Source organism: Colletotrichum spaethianum (assembly GCF_022836535.1).
Source record: "Colletotrichum spaethianum MAFF 239500 DNA, contig64, whole genome shotgun sequence".
NCBI classification, from domain to species: Eukaryota; Fungi; Ascomycota; class Sordariomycetes; order Glomerellales; family Glomerellaceae; genus Colletotrichum; species Colletotrichum spaethianum.
In genome coordinates, this window is record NW_026054834.1 from 22,433 (window position 1) to 43,945 (window position 21,513).

General features: G+C 49.7%; 6 protein-coding genes across 6 annotated transcripts; 5 read left to right on the forward strand and 1 right to left on the reverse strand.

Annotated features, from left to right (window-relative positions):
- Positions 1-1,794: 1,794 nt before the first annotated feature.
- Positions 1,795-4,096, forward strand: ColSpa_12444 (RNA-dependent RNA polymerase 2; the record flags this gene model as incomplete). Its single annotated transcript, XM_049278656.1, has 3 exons — positions 1,795-2,820; positions 2,932-4,012; positions 4,062-4,096. The coding sequence occupies 3 exons, from the start codon at positions 1,795-1,797 to the stop codon at positions 4,094-4,096; spliced, it is 2,142 nt and encodes a 713-aa protein (XP_049134613.1).
- A 254-nt stretch (positions 4,097-4,350) lies between these two features.
- Positions 4,351-5,842, forward strand: ColSpa_12445 (RNA-directed DNA polymerase from mobile element jockey; the record flags this gene model as incomplete). Its single annotated transcript, XM_049278657.1, has 2 exons — positions 4,351-5,165; positions 5,218-5,842. The coding sequence occupies 2 exons, from the start codon at positions 4,351-4,353 to the stop codon at positions 5,840-5,842; spliced, it is 1,440 nt and encodes a 479-aa protein (XP_049134614.1).
- Positions 5,843-8,458: 2,616 nt separating this feature from the next.
- On the reverse strand, positions 8,459-8,695 carry ColSpa_12446 (uncharacterized protein; the record flags this gene model as incomplete). The annotated part of the gene is made up of 1 exon (XM_049278658.1): positions 8,459-8,695. The coding sequence occupies one exon, from the start codon at positions 8,693-8,695 to the stop codon at positions 8,459-8,461; it is 237 nt and encodes a 78-aa protein (XP_049134615.1).
- A 443-nt stretch (positions 8,696-9,138) lies between these two features.
- ColSpa_12447 (uncharacterized protein) lies at positions 9,139-10,070 on the forward strand (the record flags this gene model as incomplete). Its single annotated transcript, XM_049278659.1, has 2 exons — positions 9,139-9,314; positions 9,368-10,070. The coding sequence occupies 2 exons, from the start codon at positions 9,139-9,141 to the stop codon at positions 10,068-10,070; spliced, it is 879 nt and encodes a 292-aa protein (XP_049134616.1).
- A 423-nt stretch (positions 10,071-10,493) lies between these two features.
- On the forward strand, positions 10,494-11,647 carry ColSpa_12448 (glycerol 2-dehydrogenase (NADP(+)); the record flags this gene model as incomplete). Its single annotated transcript, XM_049278660.1, has 3 exons — positions 10,494-10,536; positions 10,690-11,227; positions 11,287-11,647. The coding sequence occupies 3 exons, from the start codon at positions 10,494-10,496 to the stop codon at positions 11,645-11,647; spliced, it is 942 nt and encodes a 313-aa protein (XP_049134617.1).
- A 4,998-nt stretch (positions 11,648-16,645) lies between these two features.
- Positions 16,646-18,639, forward strand: ColSpa_12449 (beta-hexosaminidase; the record flags this gene model as incomplete). Its single annotated transcript, XM_049278661.1, has 2 exons — positions 16,646-18,477; positions 18,516-18,639. The coding sequence occupies 2 exons, from the start codon at positions 16,646-16,648 to the stop codon at positions 18,637-18,639; spliced, it is 1,956 nt and encodes a 651-aa protein (XP_049134618.1).
- Positions 18,640-21,513: the final 2,874 nt, after the last annotated feature.

Consider the following 21,513-nt stretch of genomic DNA (forward strand, 5'->3'; position numbering starts at 1 on the left):
CCTTGTTGGTGATGTTGAGGCGTCCGAATTGATTTCAAATGGGGATTCGAAGAGGAAAAGTCGACAGAAACCGCTGGCAGATGCTCCAAGTGAGGGCGGCTCTGGCTAGGTACCGTGGGAAGCGTGGGGTGGGGTTGATGACGAACGCGGGGTCGGAATTGGGGGAGGGTCCGGCGTCTCTCGGGATGTTGCCTCGGCAAGCAGCGCGACCTCTATGACAGCGACTGCGTCGTAACTAGACCGGGAGATAATCTTTTGGGAGTGGTAAAGGACGTTAATAAGGGTCGGTTTGCATTTGCTTCGGGCTGTTTGAGACGGGGTCAATTGTGCGAACGGGGAGTTTTCGCTGGGGTTTGGGGGTTGTACAAGTATACCTAGGTTCTCGCGGTTCGTGGCGGAAAAGTGTTCTGCCAGAGCATTTCGTGTGATTGATGATTCTTCCAGACCGGGTCGGCCAATAGCGATGTCGGTCCCCATCGGGTCGTGTCGTTATGTGCTGAAGAGTCGCTGCAAGTCGTGCCAAGCCTTGAACGACTGCCTGCTCTATGAGTCAATTGACGACTGGCTACCTGCGTTCTTTTAATTTAGTTTTGCGGCATTGCATCGTCGAATGACAGAGCGGGTGGACGAGGAGACGCCCCCGATGGGAGACCGACAGTTTGGCAGAGATGCTACGGACTGCCGCACACGAGAAGCAAGAAGTGAAGCCACTAGAAGTTTCCAATCCTCATTTCATGCCATCTGTATGTGAAGTGTCTATAGGTAGGTGCTCCTCAGTCTTCCAGCCTTCCATGCCTGTAGCTTCTTTCCGCCTCGCGATGCTTGAGACGGCCGGGATGCGCCAGCACAGCAGGCACTGTTTGTCAAGCTCGGCGCGTTTGGCCGTACCGTTTCGGCAGCTGCTAAGGGTTCGACCAATCATCAGCTAGTCCGCCGTTATGGTTGGTCAAAAACCGCGCTTGAGGACCCATCAAAAATGCAATCAGTCTTATTCGGGAAGCAAGCTCAGACTCTATTCGGCTAGCGCGGGGTAAGATACCTAGGTGATGTGCTTCCTCAGTTGGACCGCCGGGCTTGTGAAGCCCATCTCAGCGTTTGAAGCTTCGTCTAAGTAAGGTAGGTAGGTAGGTCGGTAGGTAGAGCTTCGTTCTTCACCTGACAGCTCCTTTCCTCACCTCATCTCACTACCTAACTGCCAAAGTACTCGGTTCGGCAGTCAGTAAGTCCTCACCCGTTTTTATTATCAGTTCTGATAGACGACTTAGAAGCCATCATTACCCCTGCGCCTGTTCGTTTGCCCTGCCACCCGGCTTCCATGTAATCCTTGGCCGCCGACCACCAGCCTCTTAGGACTCAACTGTTTCTGTTTGTTACTGTGATTGGACTCGGCCATGCGCGTAAAGGTACCGCGCGCCCTCCCCGCTTCCTGTTGCATCACGCCGCAGACCACACCGTATCTGGGGCTGACACTCAACCGAGATGCCGCACAGCCTTGTCGAGCCCGTTCTTCATTGAAACCACGCAGTTCTGTTCTGAGATCCCTTTTTTTTTCCCACCCGCAACGCGATGCGATTTCTACGCCTCGCTTGATCATCACCACTCTAGAACCTGCTCTGCCGCCGCGGATGTCCATCACCAATAACCACCTTCACTCTCAGCAACCAAATCTGTTTGGGCTATACCCAAGGGTATCCACGCCTGCCGCATGCGCCACTTCGCTTGCCATCGTCCAGAAACCAGGCCAGGCCCCCCGACCACCAATTGCACCGAGTCGTCCCAGCAGTCTTCGCCGTCATGGAAGTCTTCCTGTCCAACGTCCCTCTGAACCTGACGGACCGCACGCTGGAGCAAGAACTGAAGCCGTACTTGAATGCTTTGGGTATTCTTGACTGGTCATGCTCATCCAAGCGAGACAACAAATTCGGATGGGTGACCTTCCTCCATCAAAACGATGGTCACAAGTTCTTGAGCCGCCATGGGAAACAGTCCATCACTACTTCTGAGGCCACTCGCATCTTCACCTCACTAGGCGGCCCTAAGAACCGAAAGGGCCCAAGAGAGAAGGCAAATCTCTATCTCATGAACAATCCCGTTTTTGTCTCTCAGAGCAATAAACCTCCAGACCCTTTCGTGCTCAAAAATCTCAACCATCGCCTGCAAGAGAAGTGCTCTCAACGCAACCAGCAAGGTGCTTCCACCAATAACGATACTATCAAGTTCCACTTCACCCATTTGGCATGTGGCCACAACTCATTTGGGGACGGCCAGAAAGCCCTCATATTCAACGAGCAGTACCGCTTCAGCGATCAAGGCCTGGCAAAATTCGGCAATAAGAGGCTCATCTTGAACTCCAGTCGTGGCGCCAAAGTGGAAATGCCCTATTCGTCTGTCGTCGAGATGATACACAGCTCGACCCCAAACACTTTTACACTTGTCTTGAGTGAACCCCCGCACTTCTACCAGACGAATCTCGAGATTCAACAGAAGATGTATCAGTTGAGCCTAGGTCTTCGCATGCCACAGCAAAAGTCGCTGGCCCGCTGCCTCGGCATTCCCGATGCCAAAGAGCACGCCAAATACTCTGGCAATTGTCTTGTCTACCAGCTCGGTGTTTTTGACCCCGACTTCGACCACAAGATGATTAGTCTTGAGAAGAAGGGCTTGCTGGTTATTGCTCACTCCAAGGTCGCCCTTAACCAGACGCCTGCTTTCCGCAAAGAAGACCATCACAGTTCGTGGACTTACTTCTACGGCGATCTGGCTGCTGCTGGAAAGAGCGAGATACTCCCTTTTGGTATCCTCTTTCAGCTGCAGTCTCTGGTATGGAACAACTTCTTGCATCCACGCAGCGCACATCGAATGTTATTGTCTCTTCAAGTCATGTTTCAGACAAAAAAAGCGGACAACAAACCTGCGCCAATCTCACAACAGGCTTTCAAGAGCCTGCGTGGGAATATGCAAGATGGCATACCCTTCCCATGCCATGACACAGATCCCAAGATTCTAGACCCGACTGAAATTCTGCGATACCTCTTGGTGATTGAAAAGCGCCTACATTCCGAAAAAGATTACCGAAATAACTTGCTTGGGCCTGAGATGGCGGATCATCACGCGTGGGTTTTCAAGGCTATGGTGACACCAACAAGAATTACGCTCCACGGCCCAGAACCAGAGCCCCTGAATAGAGTGCTTCGCAGGTTCCCGAACCACACTAGTTATTTTATGCGGGTTACCTTTTGCGACGAAGATGGCAGTGATCTGTTTTTTAACCCCAGGGTGTCCTATGACCAGATCTTCGATCGCTACAGGGAGGTTCTGAATGGAGGAATTCAGGTCGCTGGCCGAAAGTACCAGTTTCTCGGGTTCTCCCATTCCTCTCTCCGATCCCACTCGGCTTGGTTTTCAGCCCCATTCGTGGATGATACTGGAAAACTGCAGCTGTACGCAAACATAATTAAATCCCTCGGCGACTTTGAGCACATTCAAATACCCGCAAAGTGCGCCGCGCGCATCGGACAGGCGTTTTCCGAGACGCCTGCTTTCATCAATCTTCCAGAACATCGCATTCAGTCTTGGGACATACCAGATGTTAAATCATGCGACAGGAACATGGAACGAGTTTTTAGCGACGGCGTGGGAACGATCTCACAAGAAGCTGTCGAACTAATTTGGCCGCGTCTCCCTAGAGGGTCGCTGGTTCCCACATGTCTGCAGATCCGCTGGGGTGGCGTCAAGGGTATGCTTTCGCTGGATTCTCGGCTGCCCGGCCGTGCCATCTGCATCCGGAGGGAATCCATGGAGAAATTCCCGAGCGATGATGTGACGAACCTCGAAATCTGTGATGCGGCGTCCAAGCCTCTCAAGTTGGTTCTCAACCGACAGATGATCAAGATCATGGAGGATATGGGTGTCGACAAGAACTTCTTTCTCCGATTACAGAAAAAGGAGCTCGATCGTCTGCGTGCTGTCACCGCAGACGCCTACAACACCGGCACATTTCTGCATCTACAGGGTGTGGGCTCGGCCTTCTTTCTTCCGACCTTTATCAAAAGCCTCGAAAGGTATGGTATCGATTACCGAAGAGACGAGTTCCTGAAAGCGGTCGTCGAGTCTACCGTGTTAAGGGAACTGCGGTTGCTCAAGCATAAAGCCCGAATTCCTGTGTCCGGTGGTGCCACTCTCTTTGGCATAATGGACGAGTCGGGATTCCTTAAAGAAGGCGAGGTGTACGTCTGCTACGACACCTACAGACGTCCCGGGAAAGCTCACATTGACGATTCTTTGCGAGACGGCGAGTTATTGGTGACACGATCACCTGCTCTTCACCCTGGCGATATACAGAAGGTCAACATGAAAACACCGCCACCGGGCCATCCGCTGCGAAGTCTCCGCAATTGTGTTGCTTTTAGCCAGTTCGGCCAGCGCGATCTACCGAGTCAGCTAAGTGGCGGCGATCTTGATGGAGATCTTTACAATATCATATGGGATAAACAAGCCATGCCACGATGGACGTACAGAGCCGCTGACTACCCTAGAGTAATACCGAAACCTCTCGGCCGACCGGTGCAGAGAGAGGACATGGCAAACTGGTTCGTTGACTTCATGAAGTCTGACGTCCTCGGGTTGATTGCTACGCGACATCTCATTTTGTCAGACCAAGACCCTAATGGCACGCTTGGGCTTGACTGCCTCAAGCTTGCTGGGCTGCACTCCACAGCCGTTGATTTCTCCAAGACAGGGATCGCAGTCGAACCGAGCAATATTCCAAAGGCCTCCCGATTCCGGCCTGACTTGTACGTATATCCTTTGCGCTCTGGCAACAACACTGCTTATCTGCGAACTAGCCTTGCACCAGCCCCTCCGGCCCAGCTTTACGATCGGACCCAGATTGACTTCCTTGGTGAAGACGAAGCAGTTGATGAAGACGAAGATGAGCTCGGGCCGAATCATAAGTACTACCCGTCGGTCAAGGTTCTAGGTGAACTTTACCGGAATGTCAATGAAAGGCAGATTTGGGATGAAGATATCAGTCGCGTTGTCTCGAAAGCTGGTCCATCCGTCTGGGACCAGTTCGTTGGGCTGATGCAGCGCAAGATTGAAGAATACAGCAAAGGACGAATCAGCTGGAAGACGAAGCGCCAGGAGGCCAAAAGTCTGCGTGACGTGTGAGTAGTAATTGCTACGGTCTTGGTCTCGATGTCGCTGAAAATTTCCTAGGTACGAGGATACTGTCAACGGCTTCATGATACAATACTCGGACAGCCACATGAAGCAGCTTACAGAAGTCGAGGTCTTTTGCGGCTCGATCTTCAACAAAACAGGCTCGCAGACGAGACGTCAAAAGGACAATTCCAAGAAGCTTAAGCAAGATTTCGATCGCCTTGCAGATCATATGACGCAGCAGATGAGACGGAGAGTCCGGAATGCCGAGGGGCATGGCACGGCAGCGTATAATAACGTCGACTCTACCACGGAGAAGCAGGATGTTAGTTCAACGCCTGTTGACGATATTGACCGATTTCTCGCGCCCAACAGGGAGGCTTTGGAGATGTCTTACGCCTGTCTAATGGTGGGGCTGCTAAAGAACACCGACGTCGAGTACGAACATTGGACCCATTTGGAGAGCTTCAAGGTGATTGCAGCTAGCGTTCTGCTTAAAGAGCTAACAGAGCTCGCAAATCGCATCAAAGGCGGTCGGTTGGTTAACCCGGCTGATGGGGGCGAGAGCGCGAGCGGAGGCTTCGTCGGTGTCAGCTCTGGGCCTGCCTTCTCGTATGCGTATAGCGGCTACGACGTCGATGTTGGACAGTATCCAAACTATGGATACAGTCAGTATCTGTGATGCGGCCGGTTCAACATACAAAGAAGCTTTTGTTAGATCATGTATGAGTTCGGTTGTAACAATTTCCGTGTTTTCCGGCTGGTCTTTGATGTTGAATTCCACCTCTTTCTTCGAGGAATCGGCCTCATGCGTGTAATCCAACAAGCAAGCAGTCCAATCAGCGGTTGAGATGTCCGTCATGAAAAGCTTCTGAGTCTCATCTAGAAGTATTACCTGTCGACCAAATGCCGATCAGCACCGATACCTAGAAAAAGCATGCGAATTGCCTTTTGTGTCGACCAGAAAGCATTCTGCTGACTCGAGATCATATACTTTGTCGACTACACCATCACGAATCGAGGTTGAAATTCAGCATGCATATCAACAAGCTGGTACTGTATTTTCTCACATCAACGTCTCAAGCCGAAATTATCCCTGTCGGCTACATCAACCAAGGATAGTCTTCGAGCATGAGAAAGCGGTAGATTATGGCGGTCCAATAAAGACACCGTCCATCTTACCGAATTAGCAGGTGGGAAATTCGCCAGTTGTATATAGGCCACCACAGGCCTATGAGAAGGATTGCCGCTTCCGGGCAATCCTATTCACCCTCTGAATAGACTCCGTGCTTGCATCGCTGGAAAACACAGTCGTCGTGACTTCGCTACCCACCATCGCTGAAAAGTTGAACTTTGGAAGTAGCTACGTATGGCTCGGTAACATAATCTTCCTTATAAGGTTGGTCCTCAACTATCAACCAACCTTGCTCCTCACTCCTGAAACCTTGTTCTTAGTACTACTGTGCAGCCGCTATTTGGCCAACTCACCAACCTTTTCGGCCGATGATAATACCTCACAATCTTCATTGTGGCGCTGTACACACTCGGCTAAGGCATCAGCGGCGGCGCCATGCTCATCGCCGGCCGTGCTATTCAGGGCATGGGGAGCGGCGGTATCAACCTGATTGTCGACGTAACTATCTCCGACATTGTCCCCTCCAGGGATCGGGCAACCATATTGCCATGTCTCACCAACTGAATTCTCAAGGTTATTTACCTAGTTTTGTACTCAGGTTTATGGGTTATGTAGAGATCTTCGTAACCAAGCCAATCAATTACTGAGAGCGGCAGGTTTTTGATGCGTACAGTAGACAAGCAATGTGAATTGGAACAGTGTGTTCTGGACTCTCTGCCCTTGGCAAATCAAAATTCATCTTCGTTCGGGCCTGTTGCTTGAGCTAGGGTTCAGCGTCCGACTTTGCAGTTCCGGGGTGTTGGGGCAGCGAATCAATCGCCATGCTGCGGCTCTAGCTCCTGGTGCGAGATGTCTCATGGTCAAGACCCCTCAACATCAATCGGAAAACGAGCCTCGTAGATTGGATGATCATCAATTGTTCATAGCCATAGTGTCATTCAACTAGACTATGTATATGTTAGTAGAGGCGTATTCCTTGTATAGCAATAGCTTTTCCTGACCTGAAGATACTAATTAATACTGGTATGCAGGAACTAGCTGTAGCGTCAACTGCGCGCTTGGTCTAACAACATATTCCCAAAACCAACCATCTTGTGTGTCGGTTTGTCCTGTCAAATGCTGCTCTTTTGCTAACTACACCACCCGGTTTGCAAAAAAAGAAAAACAGGCACCTTAGCGCCTACCACCACGAATGGTTTCAATTCACCTACTTTGCAGCAACCAAACCATCATTAATTTGATAGATATCTCTATACAAATAAACACAGATTAACAGTATAATGCTCTAACTACCAATGAGTCATTTTACCTTAGCATTCATTCGTTTCTCCAAAATTGTGCGGGTATTCAGTTTATGTCTTGTGCCTTTTTTTGTAAACCGGGTGCTACACGAAGGACGAAAGTTATAAACCCCGCATCACAAAATCGTTTTTTGGCCCATCAGAGAGGATTGAGTAAAAGCTTAAACGTCGATCCGGGACCACCAAGCTGCACGGATCAGTACCACGGGCTCCTTGGGTTTCTATTCGTTTCAACGGTGTGACCATTGCGGAAAGGTCCTTGCTTCCATTTTAAGTACAGTCATTCATGCTCTCATGCTCTTCTTTTCCTGTTTCGCCCATTTTGCATAGGTCAGCGCGGCCTTCCGTCAAGGTTCTCTTGTCTTCTTCCCCCTCACCAACTGCATCGCAGTCCCAACAGGTAGCCTGGCAGACTAAAGACTATGTTTCTGAGGTCCTTGGGTCAAGACTGACTCGATCATAGTTACGGGCTGGATTGCTCCGTGTCGTGCAAGCCTACTCTCCAATTATCAGCCGAGTTCACTGACAGCTAAGCTTTATAACCTGTTCCCCACCTGCCACAAGAACTTTGCATCTTCTAGGCTTACATACTTCCGGCGGCCATATCTAAATCAATTTGTAGCCTCTGCGCATCGAGCATCGCAACAGATCAACGCTTCTTCCCGGCTTCTCTCCATCAGCAATTGACATGAGGTGGTCACTTATAGATGACGCGCGCCGGTATGGATCGGAGCAGAATCAAGAAGGTCGCCAGACCTCGAGTTGAGCGACCACTAGCCCGACGCTGCCTGTCATGTCGCAAACAATGGATTACGGTAAGGCCTCATGTACCGATGCTGGTGCTAATGAATAGAACACGTTGTTAACCGGAATCGCAGTGCGACTGCCGGCGTTCACACGGCTCCCACTTGGGAAATGAACTAAGCTCGTCCTCCGGAACAACTCCAATGACCCAGTCATCCATTGAAACGCTCGAGTCCAAGGCCACCAGTCCATCAGACCTCTTGCTCACACCGGGTACCTTGGAGCCCCTCCATGCAGCAGTAACAGCAGCGTTCTTCGCGTTCGTCGGTGACTCGCCTTCACCTATAACAGACATCTTCTCAAGGTCCTTTATGCGAACCTATCTCAGGACATCGATGCCCGTTCGAGCTGTTGTATCTACTATAGGAAACATCTGCTTGGAGTTTCAGAAACGCGCCAGTTTGGAGAGCAAAAAAGCTGCAGCGGCTGCTGTGATGGCAAGAGACCGCGCTAAGCTAAACAAGTTTCTGGAACGCCTAACTGCGCCAGACAGCCACGATCAGCATGTCATACTGCTGTATGGAATTCTAATGATCTATGCTGAGGTTCGCTTCAAACAAAAGGTCATCTACAGGCGATGCAAACTAACTTTGCACACAGCTCATGACTAGCGAGACTTGGGTCTATTTTCAGGCAGCTTTTAGAAAACTCTCGGCAAAGATCCGGGAACAACTTGAACAAGAACAGCGGAAGCCACTCCTCTACCTTGACAGAGGGTTACTCATGAACTTTTCCATGATGGCCACTTTTTACGCCCAAGTTTCCTTCGGGAACACGTTCCTGGTCGACCTCGAACTCTACGATTCCGAGCCTTTTGAGAACGTAGACTCGCTCGGTAGCCAAATCCGTATCAACTCTGCGATCTTCCATCACTACACTAAATTCATGGAGCAGTTTGCACGCTTACATCACAGGTCAGCGGTTTCTATTCATGGAAGGGGCCCACCTTAGGGGCATAAGCTAACAGTTTAGAAAGGGCATTCAAGTGGGTGCAGCAAGCTCGTACCGCTATCAAGGACCGCCACCTGACAGGAGAAGCGCCAGAGGAGGAGCTGAAGGAGACGCTCACAAGCACGGGTCTGATGCAGAAAGGAAAGGATATCATCGAAAGCTCGGCGGCGGCGATCGACGTAATGGAAAACCTTCGCGGAGGAGCCTATAATGATGAAGACGACGACAGAGGCACGACTGACTTCTGCATTTTGAGAGAGGCTTACTACCACTACTCCCTCATGGGCCTTACCCGTACTTTTTGGGACCCGGTATGGAAACTGGTCGATGAAGACTTGCCTCATGTTGGGGACATGCCCGACCTCGAGGCCCACGGCGAATTCGTCCGCGAGCGAATTGCGCAGAGGATGCCGGTTGTGGGGATGGAGGCGTGGAGCTACCTAATCATTCTCACCGGCATTGGTATGGAGTCAAGCACGCATGAGAACAGGAAGAGGTTGACTGAGCTTCTCTATGGTGTCATGGGAAAGGGTTTTGCGACTGCAGCGGCCTTCTTGGAAGACATGAAGCTGGTTTGGGGGTGGACTATGTATCGGCGCACAATGTGTCCGGTTTGTGTCATGATGGAGAAGAGCTGTTGCGAGATGCATTGTGATAGACCATGCTTCTTTAGATCTCACCGGGTCGTCCAAGAAGTGTCACACAGATGCAATGAATAATTAACGCAGCCATCTACACACTGGACTGTACAGATAGCTCAAACCGTACGTAGCAGAATGACTTGGTTAAAATGGCAGTGGGGTGGCGATATGATCATCGGCGTCGACTGGGAGTTCAGTGTTTGGGGAAAACATTCCTTATTCGGGAGCTCATAGTTGAGCGAAACACAGCTGCCGTTGTCTACATGATTATCTCAAGTATAAGATGACCGACCGGATAACGGTGTCAGTAGTCGTTCATGCAGCCCGTGGTAATGAATTCATCCGCCAGAATGACGTCATTTGAGCCCCGCGTACAATGCAATGTCCCCGCATCCAAAGGTGCGCACAAGGTACAAATATCGGGTTGGCTGAAACTGACTGGGATGGGTTTGGTGAAGTTAGAACCATCATCCTATTTCTACCCTGAGGAATCATAAGAAAATGGCGCCGCCTATCTGTACTAAGACGTTCAAGTTGAACAATGGTAAGCCATGCAATGGGTCGCTGACGTCGTGATACGTAGTGAGGAGTGCTAATGCCCGATAGGCCTTGATTTTCCGGCCGTTGGTTTAGGCACCTGGCAAGGTAAGCAAGTCCCGTTCCGTTATCATGACCCATTGTTTCTCACATCTTTCAGGTGCGCCAGGAACGGATGATGCCAAGGCCTTGGAGGAGTCCATCATCCATGCTTTGAAGATCGGTTACCGCCTCATTGACACCGCCCAGATCTACGGCGTAGAGGAGGTGGTGGGCAAGGCTATCCGCAACAGCGGTGTCCCCCGGTCCGAAATTGTTGTCGTCACCAAGTTCTGGGGCAACTGGCACCACGACCCAGCTAAGGCGCTGCAGATCTCGCTGGACGCTCTTGGGCTTGACTACGTTGACGTCTTTCTCATGCATTGGCCGTGGGCCACAACCCCTGCTCCTGAGAAGAAGGTGCTGAAGAAGTGGGAGAGCCCGACCTTTATCGAGACCTGGAAGATGATGGAGCCGCTGGTCGGCGAGAAGTGCAGGTCCATCGGTGTCAGCAACTTTATGCCAAAGGTCATGGACGAGCTGCTTGCAGAGGCCAAGATCGTACCGGCCGTTAACCAGGTTGAGCTTCATGCCTTCAACCCGAACCTCAAGCTTGTGCCCTACTGCCAGGAAAAGGGCATTGTCGTCACAAGCTGGAGGTGAGAATTCCAAACACGTTGCGGTATGCTGTAGAGGGGATGAATGCTGACCTTGCTAGTACGTTGGGCGGTTCGCGCGCGGCGCAGAACGAGATTCTCACCCACGAGCTGTTCACTAGCATTGCCAAGGCTCATGATGTCTCTTCTGGCGTAGTATCCCTCTCTTGGGCGGTGCAGCGGGGCATTGCAGTCATCCCCAAGAGCTCCAAGAAGTCTCGCATCGAAGAGAACATCCGTCTTGTCACCCTTACTGACGAGGAGATGAACAAGATCAACGAAGCGCACAAAACAATCAAGAAGGAGAGATTCTCCAATAACATTGCATCGCAACACATGGAAATTGACGGCAAAATGACTCAGCAGGGCTGGACTTACGTTGACATGGGATATGAAGATGAAGATGGCAACTGGTTGGCGTGAGAAACAAAATGGGCTGAAAAAGGCGGTTCATAAATGTGCAAACTTCGAAAATCAAACCGACCAACTTCAATTGGTAAGTGCACATTATAAGTGTTTCATCGATGAGGTATGGCAGAGATAATAGCTGAGGCCGCACATAACCCATATGCCAAGCCCAGAAATCTTATACCCTATGTCAGCGGAGTTAGGCATTGTTCCGGAGATAGTGATGCCTCTACATGAGGCAACCTGTGAAAAAGACTTGAAGCAGAAGGGTGCCTAGCGCCCCATATAGCTATCTCACTACACAAAATAAGCTCGGAACAAAAGCTTACAGCCAGAGAATTAAATCGTAATCTAAATTTAAGGAAACAAAAAGGAAGTTTGCTACGTAGTTCAAAAGGCAGATGAGGAGAACAGTTCCAATTGATCAATGATCTGGACTGGCCAAGCGATCGAAGCCAAGCCTGGCCCTAGCACCAACTGGGTCGGGGTTTCGGCTCACTAGTGTCGCAAGCGGAAGCATAAAGTCGACCACTACAGCTCCTGTAGCTCTACTGGTCTGTCTTCCTCTCCCAAATTCTACTCAAAATTTCATTGCACAGCATAGGAGCTTGCAACGATGGATAGGCCACCCCAAGAGACGACCGTGATAGCGACAACAACGCTCCAGCTGGACAGAATGCCACAGCAGAGCGAGATAATTGAACCGGGCGAAGACTGGACCGGGGTGGCTTCAAGCAAGGAGAGGAGAAAACTCCAGAATCGCTTGAACCAAAGGGCGCGTCGTTAGTCCCCCCTGCATCTTCAATATGAAGCCGACCTGCGCCTGACGTTTAACTCTTGTATTCTAGGTAGAAGACTGAGGCAGGAGTTCTTCCGCCAGGTAGAAGGCATGACAGACGAAAAGTTAATAGAAGCTGGGCCCTCCGCCAGCGATGCAACTGAAGGCGATGCAGCCGATGACGGATACATACTTCTTCCCTGCCCGGACACGAGGGCCCAGCTGAGGATTGCTGTACAAGAAGCACGTAGGAACCTCGTGCTGGGAACGCCTCAGCTTCTGCAATTGCCAGTCATTGTTAGATTCAACCTTCTCACTGCTCTTGCACGCAACACCCGAATAATGGGCTTTAACAAACATTCCATCTGCGAAGACGAGTTCATCTCGCCATTCAATCTGCAAGGTCCCGGTCTTCCTTGCGCCCCTCGGCAAGCATCTTCATGGCCATTGTTTCTGCGCCCCACAGAAGCACAATTTAAGATAACCCACCATCCCTTTTTGGATGTGTTTCCTATCCCATCACTACGAGAGAACGGCATCCGGGCCGAGGAGCTTGGCTTACTCGATGAGGACGACTTTTGTAATGACATCTTTAACATGGATGACAAAGACGGGGATGCACAACGACCTCGGTTACTGGTCTGGGGTGAGTCCTGGGACCCTCGAGGATGGGAGGCGAATGTGGCGTTTTGGAAGAAATGGGGTTGGCTTATTCGCGGTTGTCCAGAGATAGCAGAAGGAACCAATTACTGGCGTCAGAAGAGGGGAGAAAAGAAACTGAACTTCAATTTCAACCGTTGAAGAGGTCGCGTCAATATAAACCTTGAGATGTATTATGATTGATTTTCTACCTGAAGTATGAATCTTGATCGGGAAGCTGTCAGTTGCACAAGACTTGGCTTAGTCGATCTGAGGAAAGCTAGCGAATGTTGGCACTTGACCTTGTTTTTCCGGTGCAGTTGCTTTACCCACCTGCTCTCCCAGTTGCAGCTGCTGTGAAAGCGATCGTGTGATGCCTGAGATAGCTCGGTGTCATGCAGCAGTCGATGGATAGTGTTACTCCCAATCATCATCTTCCCAGCTGTTGTCTCTCTTCCGCTCTTTCTTTGTCACAATACCCTGCGTGGTTTTGAGATCCCGGATCAGCAATATCAGTAATATCAGAGAAAAAGTACAATATAACCACCAAGCTGCGGTTAGCCCTTTCGCCCACACACTGCTTCTCCAGGTCATAGTCCCTGAGTTTCGGGACATACCGGGGAGTTTCGCACGCCCAGGCGTCTAGGCTGAAAAGTCCGTAGTCATAGGCGGCGGTCTTCATGACGTATCCAGGGTCGAAATGGGCACTGCGACCGTGCTGCACTAATATGTAGATCATGAAAATTGTAGCCAAAAGCACACTGGCGCTCAGGATGGCGATGAGCATGGTTTGATGTTTGCGCTGTAGTTGAACCAGGCACTCTCGACGGTCTGACCGATAGGGTTGCGTGGTCTTTCTTCTGGCCCAAGTATCTCATGCACAAGGTATGACAGAGAGAAAACCTGCTCTCACGGCCGCTGCGCACCATCCGCTTGGTAGCGCAGCGCGTCGTGGCTTTCCGCAGCGGCGAGCCAGATTCCGAGACTCATGACGCAATGTAAGAGTACCTCTGGGAGATCTGCCAGCTCTGTTCAGAGAGCAACCAATCCCCGCCGGTGTATCGATTCTAGTTCGAGGTACCTGAACAGATAGATCCTATTCACGATTCAGACATCAATCTCATCGAAACTTTGCTTGCTGCAGCGACAGCTACAGAAGACCTGGCTCTCGTCCGAGAGCTACTTTCCTCAATGCAGGTTTGCGAGCATATGATCTACCAAAACGGTGAACATGAACATAAGTTAGCCCATTTCAGACCCTGGGTATGAGACAGTGGCCAGGATGCCATGCTAAATGAATCTAGCCCCATACTAGGCTGGGCAGTGGATATTGCGGCCTTCTTAGGTCATGTGGAAATGCTACGTATGCTGCTGGGAGCTATACAAGATCCATCTCACCTATATGATGCACGTTGCGATGGAATAACCTTTGCGAGTAGAGTTAACCAGTTGTGACCCTTGAGCTTTGTCTGGTTCAAGCATACGAAAGCGATAATCCCGACCCAGACGAGATTCTCACAAATACAACAAGCATTGCAGTATTCGACGCCGTCTTTCAAGTGTATAAAGGACTGTTTCAGGCAAATCCCACCTAGTCCTTATGAGCCGAAGCCAGATATATTACGTACATAACTGAAGCTTATTATCAGTCACTTCTCGTCATCCGCCATCGAAGGCAACCTGGCCTTGGTGAAACCCATTGTCCAGCTTGGAGTCTCGCCTACATGTAGAGATACTGGTTCACAGGATGACAACAAACATCGGTACAGAACGCTAATCTAGACATACGCGTATCCGTGATTGGTTTCATTTCAAATCGGCGAACCCACGCGACTTCGAAGCAATGATGAGTTGGTCCCGTATCTGTTTGATCAGGTTCTTAGCAAAATAGGACTAGAGTACTAAATCCTGGAATGTGTTGGTAGTCGATGTGATACTGCGCGTGTTTGACGTTGAAAGCGCTGACATAACTACCATGATTGCTCAGTCACCGGGTCATAGCGCTGCATAGAATAGAAGTCTACGGCGCCTTCCCCGCACTTTTGACCATCCCGACACCAACTACCGGACCATATTCCATTTCCTCCTTAATAAGAGTTTCTTGTCTGTCATTCCCCTTGATGGTCCGTCAGCAGTTCTCTGTTGCACGTATATAAATATGGAGCAGTCTCAGATTGCTGAAGTTCTGGACGTATCTCAATGGCCAACAGCAGAGAGGTTTGTGTCAAGATGCAGTGAGTTCTTGAATGAAGTTCAGGACTTGTAGGTCGTCCTTTCCTTTAGAAGTTTGACTGAACCAAAGAATTTTAGCCAGAAACTAGGAGATAACTAACACTTCGATCAATTACCAGAACCCCTGGGAAAGCCCTTGAGATGAGACTCAACAAAGACTACGGCCCAGGCAATCAGTTTTATGAGGACTTTTGTAGCTTGATCAAGCAGGGTCTTGAAGAGGGATGGGTGGCCCAAACTGAGATCGAAGGTCGGAAGTATCGGCGGGGTAAAATTGCCCTTCCCTCAGCCGTGACGAGGTATTTCAGCATCACAACGGTCTACATGAACAGCGAAAAAGAATTCAGGGGACAGTATCACGCTCATCCTTATGGAGAGATTAACTGCGTTGTCCAGGTTGACCCTGATGCTGAACTAAAAGGGATGCAGGGGTGGCAGGGTGCAGGGTGGACGTCACCTGGGCCAGGTACGCATCATTATCCGGAAGTACGCAAAGGAGCCCTGGTTGCGCTTTTCTTCCTGCCCGCTGGTCGAATTTCGTACAATGCCCAGCCTGGTGCACCACAACCAATCTCAGTATGACGGGTCTACGCTATGCCCCCAATCAGTTGGACTTGAGGCTTTCTGAAGTCCGTTACTTGGATGCAGCTGAGAAGTTTGATCAAGTCAACAAGTTGCTGACTTTTTGAGAATTTTGTATCGCCTTGGTGGTAGTTTATATGCAAGAACCGCCGTGCTTTCTGCACTATAATAAAGACTATGGGTCGATATATTACTCTCTTCTTCAAATGTATAGTGTCTGCATGGTCCCTAATCTCAAACCCTGCAGCTTGTCACTTCGGATCGAATTTTGCTTGATCAGCAATAGTCTCATCGAAAAGCCGTTGAATAATTACTATCTGGAGTAATTAAGTACACTAGACGCTTGGTTTAAGTGCGGACAGACCACGTTTCCATTCCGATGAAGAGTAGGTCGGGGAGGCTATGTAAAGACCGACCATTGTTTTAGTCGTGAGTATTGGTCGAAACAAAAAGTAGTCACATAGGAAAGATAGAGCTATAGAAACTTTACGAAGAACCCCTAACCTTGTCATCTGCTACGTTCGTAAACTAGTAGAAGCATGGCCCATTGTCACGGTTACGTTACGCGAGCATCGCTTGTATTGTTACATTAGGATCCCAGTATGCGGGGTATCACAGCTTATCTATGATGATCTCTGTCCAAAAGATAAAGTGAGGGGCATTCAGACGAGGACGCACGGAGAGCCCCGGTATTCGAGCTGTATAAGTAGAAACGAGCTGTTGCAGTTGTAATTGGATGCTCATAAATCGATAAAGCCTGCTACTTTGGGAAGTTGTGCCTCATGGATTTGTTTCGCATTGCGGCGGTCCTTTGCGCCCCAGCTTTAGCTTGGGGTCTCCAACTCCTCCCGCCAACTCTCGAAGCCACGAGTGCCCCTGCAGGAGCTGCCTGGCAAGTCGCATCGAGCTCAAAGATCATCTACATCGATAATAGCTTCGCCTCCAAGGTTGATACGGATGGTCTGACCTTGATCCCACCCAGCAGCTATGACTTCGCCAGCCTCTTCCAGGAAGACATCAGCCAGCTCACGGGCGTCAACTGGACTTTGAAGCGCGTCGATCGCCTTCCAAATTCTGCTAATGCAAGCGGCATTTTTCTTGGCTCATTCAACGGCAACGCTTCATCTATCACGTACGAGAATGGCAGCCCAACGTCTGAGGGCTATTTACTCGATATTTCACCCATCAGCGCATTCATCGGCGGAACAGGCGCCCGCGGCATGTGGTGGGGAACCAGGACGTTACTCCAACTGTTGCTCTTGCAGAATGGGACTCTCCCTGTAGGACGTGCCATTGATGCGCCAGCATATGCTACGCGTGGCTTCATGCTCGACGCTGGGCGCAAGTGGTACGCACCAAAGTTTCTCAAGGAACTGTGCAGCTACGCCTCTTTCTTCAAGATGAGCGAGTTCCACTACCACCTGAGCGACAACTACCCTCTCAATCGCGGACAGAATGACTCCTGGCAGGATGTTTACTCGCACTTCTCGCTGCGACCAGAAGATGAATCTCTGCTACCAATTCTTCATGGCCGCGAGAACGAGACGCTGTCTCGTGAAGATTTCGCTGATCTTCAGAGTCATTGCGCGGCAAGGGGTGTAACAGTCATCCCCGAGATCGAGGCCCCTGGCCACTGCTTATACCTGACCAAGTGGAAGCCTGAACTTTCTCTGGCGAAGCGCGACCTTCTGAATCTCTCACATCCCGAGGCAATTCCAACGGTCAAGCGCATATGGTCCGAGTTTCTTCCATGGTTCGAGACGAAAGAAGTGCACGTTGGGGCGGACGAGTACGACGCAACGCTGGCTGATGTGTACATTGGGTTCGTGAATGAAATGTCAGAGTTCATCAATTCCACAGCTGGCAAGCGGATTCGTATCTGGGGCACAAACGAGCCCTCACAAAATGTCACAATTTCCAAGGACGTCATCATCCAGCACTGGCAGTACGGCCAGTCGGACCCAGTGCTACTTACCAATACCGGATATGACATTGTCAACTCGGAGGACTGGTGGGCGTATATGTCGCTCAAGAATGACCACATGCCCATTCTCCCCGCTAAATACCCGCAGTTTTTCAATGAGAGCCGCGTGCTCAACTTCGCCGAGGAGCCCGGATGGCAGTGGACGCCCGCCGACTTCAATCCTTTCAATAAGACCATGCAGGTACCTGATGGATCGCACTTCAACAAAGGTGCCGTCTTAGCCGCGTGGAACGACAATGGCCCCGACGCCTCCACTCAGCTCGAGGCATACTATGCAATGCGTCGGGGTATAGCGCTCACTGGAGCCCGCGCGTGGAGCGGCAGCCGAGGTCCGGAGCTCATCGCAGATGATGTGGCGTCCAGCGTTGACTTCTTCTCACCTCTTGCGCCGGGGCAGAATCTCGACCGCGTGGTGCCGTCTACTAGCCCTTCGGCACCTCTGGTTGCATGGACTCGCTCCGCCAAAGACCCTGAGACAGTGCACCTTGGCCACGGCAGCAAGGGCATGAATTACACCCTGACGTTATCTGTCACAGGACCCTTTGTGCTTCATGGCCCAGACAACACACTCTCTCTTGACGGCAATGGTAGCCTCCTCTTTAACACGGACGGTTGGCTGTACCCGCTACGGTCTGTAAGTGAACGAGACGCACTAGATCTTGATCCAGGGCACCCTGGTCGTATCTGGACGAACGTTTCTACCTCGTCACACGAGGTGGTGTATTTCTCAACCTTGCCAACGAACATTACTATTGCAACAGACGATTTGCACGGAAGCATCGCTTGGGCTGATGGGCAGTTCGCAGGGAGGTTCGAGGTTTTTGTGTATGGCGGACGAAATTCTCTGTTCAGTTGGAGCCAAATGGCTTTTGTTGCGCCACTCGAGGACACAACTGGACCCGGACTACATAGCTTAGTCGTTGAGGGAGACATGCATATCCCCTCATAGAAGCCTTCGTAATTTTATTTATTTATTTATTTTTCGAACGTGATCAAGACTTGAATAGCCTTAATGGACGAAGCGCATTTCAAACTTTATGTCGCTTGTGTATTCCGGTTTGTAGTTGTATGAGCTAGCACATGTTTCAACGCAATTGTGATAGGATCAGATCAAAGGACTGCCCGAATTTCCGACAATACAAAACCGACCTCGGTCCTGACAGTGAACCCCATGAATAAAGTCGACTACCCATTACGTTTGCCAACGCATTTCCATTACAACAAAAGATTGTGTCAGTGACCCTTCGGGCAATGATATATTTCTGATGGACCCGGAACTGAGACTGCTGCCCCAAGAATCCGGTCCCGTCTTGGTCATCTACTTAATTGCAAAATATCCACTTCTATGGCCCAACTTGACACTGATCCGGCACTTGATGATCTCCGAGCTCCTTAACCCGAGCAGGAAAATGATAGAGAATATATTCTGTAGGCAAATATATACTCTGAAAATACATGCTGCATCTTGAAATGAATAGATATTGATTTGATCAGGGCTATAATAATGGTGTTTATTGTCTTCTTGTCTGTCAGAGTATCAATAAGGTTCGACATGAATAGGTGATATTTCCTCGATGATGCCCCTTTCTTTTCTCTGTTTGCTTTTCCGATCCCTTTTTATGTCTATCTAGACGTCATTCATCAGAATAATTAGCTGACTGACTAGCAGAAAGGCTCTAAAACCAAATACTCAGACATCCAGGTGTTGAACCCTGCCCCTTTCCAGTACCCATTTGCGTCCTCAAGCGCCTAATGAAGCTTATATTTGTTATATTTCTTTATTTTGTAAAAAGAAATGTTCATTTAAAACAGCGTTGTTTCAACTAAAACATAAAATGCTGCAATAGGTAGAAAAGAGGAGTAGGTTTGGCAGCGACGCGTTGTTGTTCAGAGTGCGTGGTGCGTGAAAAGTAGGGGAGTTGAGTTAGTTACATGTTGACATCGACTTCACGCTAAATTTGTGCAACGTACAAACAACTTGTTTTCGTCACCTCAAAGATTTTTCCTGCTCTTGTCCTTGTATCTTAGATCGAGGTTCACAAAATTCCACCTTCGCATCAACAAAATCCCCATTAGAATACTGATTTGAGCGCATTTTCAAACCAGAAAATTTCATCATCACACCACTTCACAACAATGACTCAGCCATCGGTTTGGTTGATTACGGGCACCACGTCTGGCATTGGCGCGGTCACGACAGAGCAGTTCGCCGCCAGATGAGATAGAGTCATCGCATCAGGCCGCAATGTCTGCAAGAGACTTGCAGGCATGATAACACACAGCTACATCCCCTTCGATCTTGACGTGACGTCACCTCTTCCTGTTATCCAAGCACAAGTTGAGAAGGCCATTGAGATATTCGACCACGTCGACATTATCGTCAGCAACGCCAGATACGCACTTCTGTCGTCAATCAAAGAAGCTGAGTATGGGATTTGGATGGATCTAAGCCTAAATGATGTTCTAATACTAACGGAGTGTTAGTGGAAACCCGTACAGAAAGTGTTTGACACCAATTCATTCGGTGCAATGAAGATTGTTCAGGCTATACTTCCACATTTCCATGACAGAAAGGCTGGACGCTTTGGCTTCACTGGTGCCGCCTTTGCTTGGTCATCCTTCCCGTTTTTGCCGTACTATGACATGACCAAGGTGGCGCTCTTTTGTTAGTCATTGAATGCTGCACCATTATCTGGATGAACATACGTTGACAAAGTTTTATAGTGTTCGTAGAGGGTCTCTAAAGGGAGACTACTCATCTTGGTATCAAGGCCGTCATTTTCGAACCTGGCGGCGTTGACACAGGCAGAAGAATGCTTCAATCGTCAGGGGACGAAACGGCCACTGGTCCACCACAAATTTCAGACTACCAAACGTCATTCGGCGAAGCATCTGGAAAATTCGCGACGGAAATTACCCCAAATCTCCCATATTCAGCAGAAAAACTTCGAGCAGCAGTATGGGACCTCTTGAAGGGAGAAGGCCTCGCAGCAAACAAGACATTCCCCATCAGAGTGCCTATTGGTGTTGACTCTGTGGCCATCATCAGGCAAAAATGCCAGGAACAACTTCGTCTTTGTAATTAATGGGACGAGATCGCTACAGGCGTTAGCAGAGACGGCATCACTCCGAACGAGTACATGATGAATAAGTGTCAATTTTGAATATGGCAGAATGACGCACCAAAGAAACTTTGAAAACGAAAGCGCTTTCTTAAGGGCCCCATAGAAACCGAAGCTATAGCACAAACTCAAGAGCTCTAGAAACATGGAATTGAGCAGATGTGTGACCGAAAGATAATATTCTGCCTCATGACTATCCTGCAAGTTCACTCTGTACTCCTCGGAGAAAGGTTTATACCAGGTTGATCCAGCAAAACAAGAGATGTAAGAGGCAGGAAATGAGCTAAAGATGAGAGAGAGAGTAAAATTGGATCGTCCGTAGAGAATTAATCATTGTCTGAGACTATTAGTGCTTGAAAGGTCAATTGGGCTACCACTGTGGTTTCATGTGATTATTGTAGCAACAAATGTATTCGGCAACCCACACGGTGGCATCATGGGCATAGTATGTGAGCAATTTTGGCATTCGGGTTGCGGATTTCTCCAGATGCCCGCACTCCACAGAAGCAGAAGAGGGGTTCTCTCCATGAGAAAGCCTGTCTTC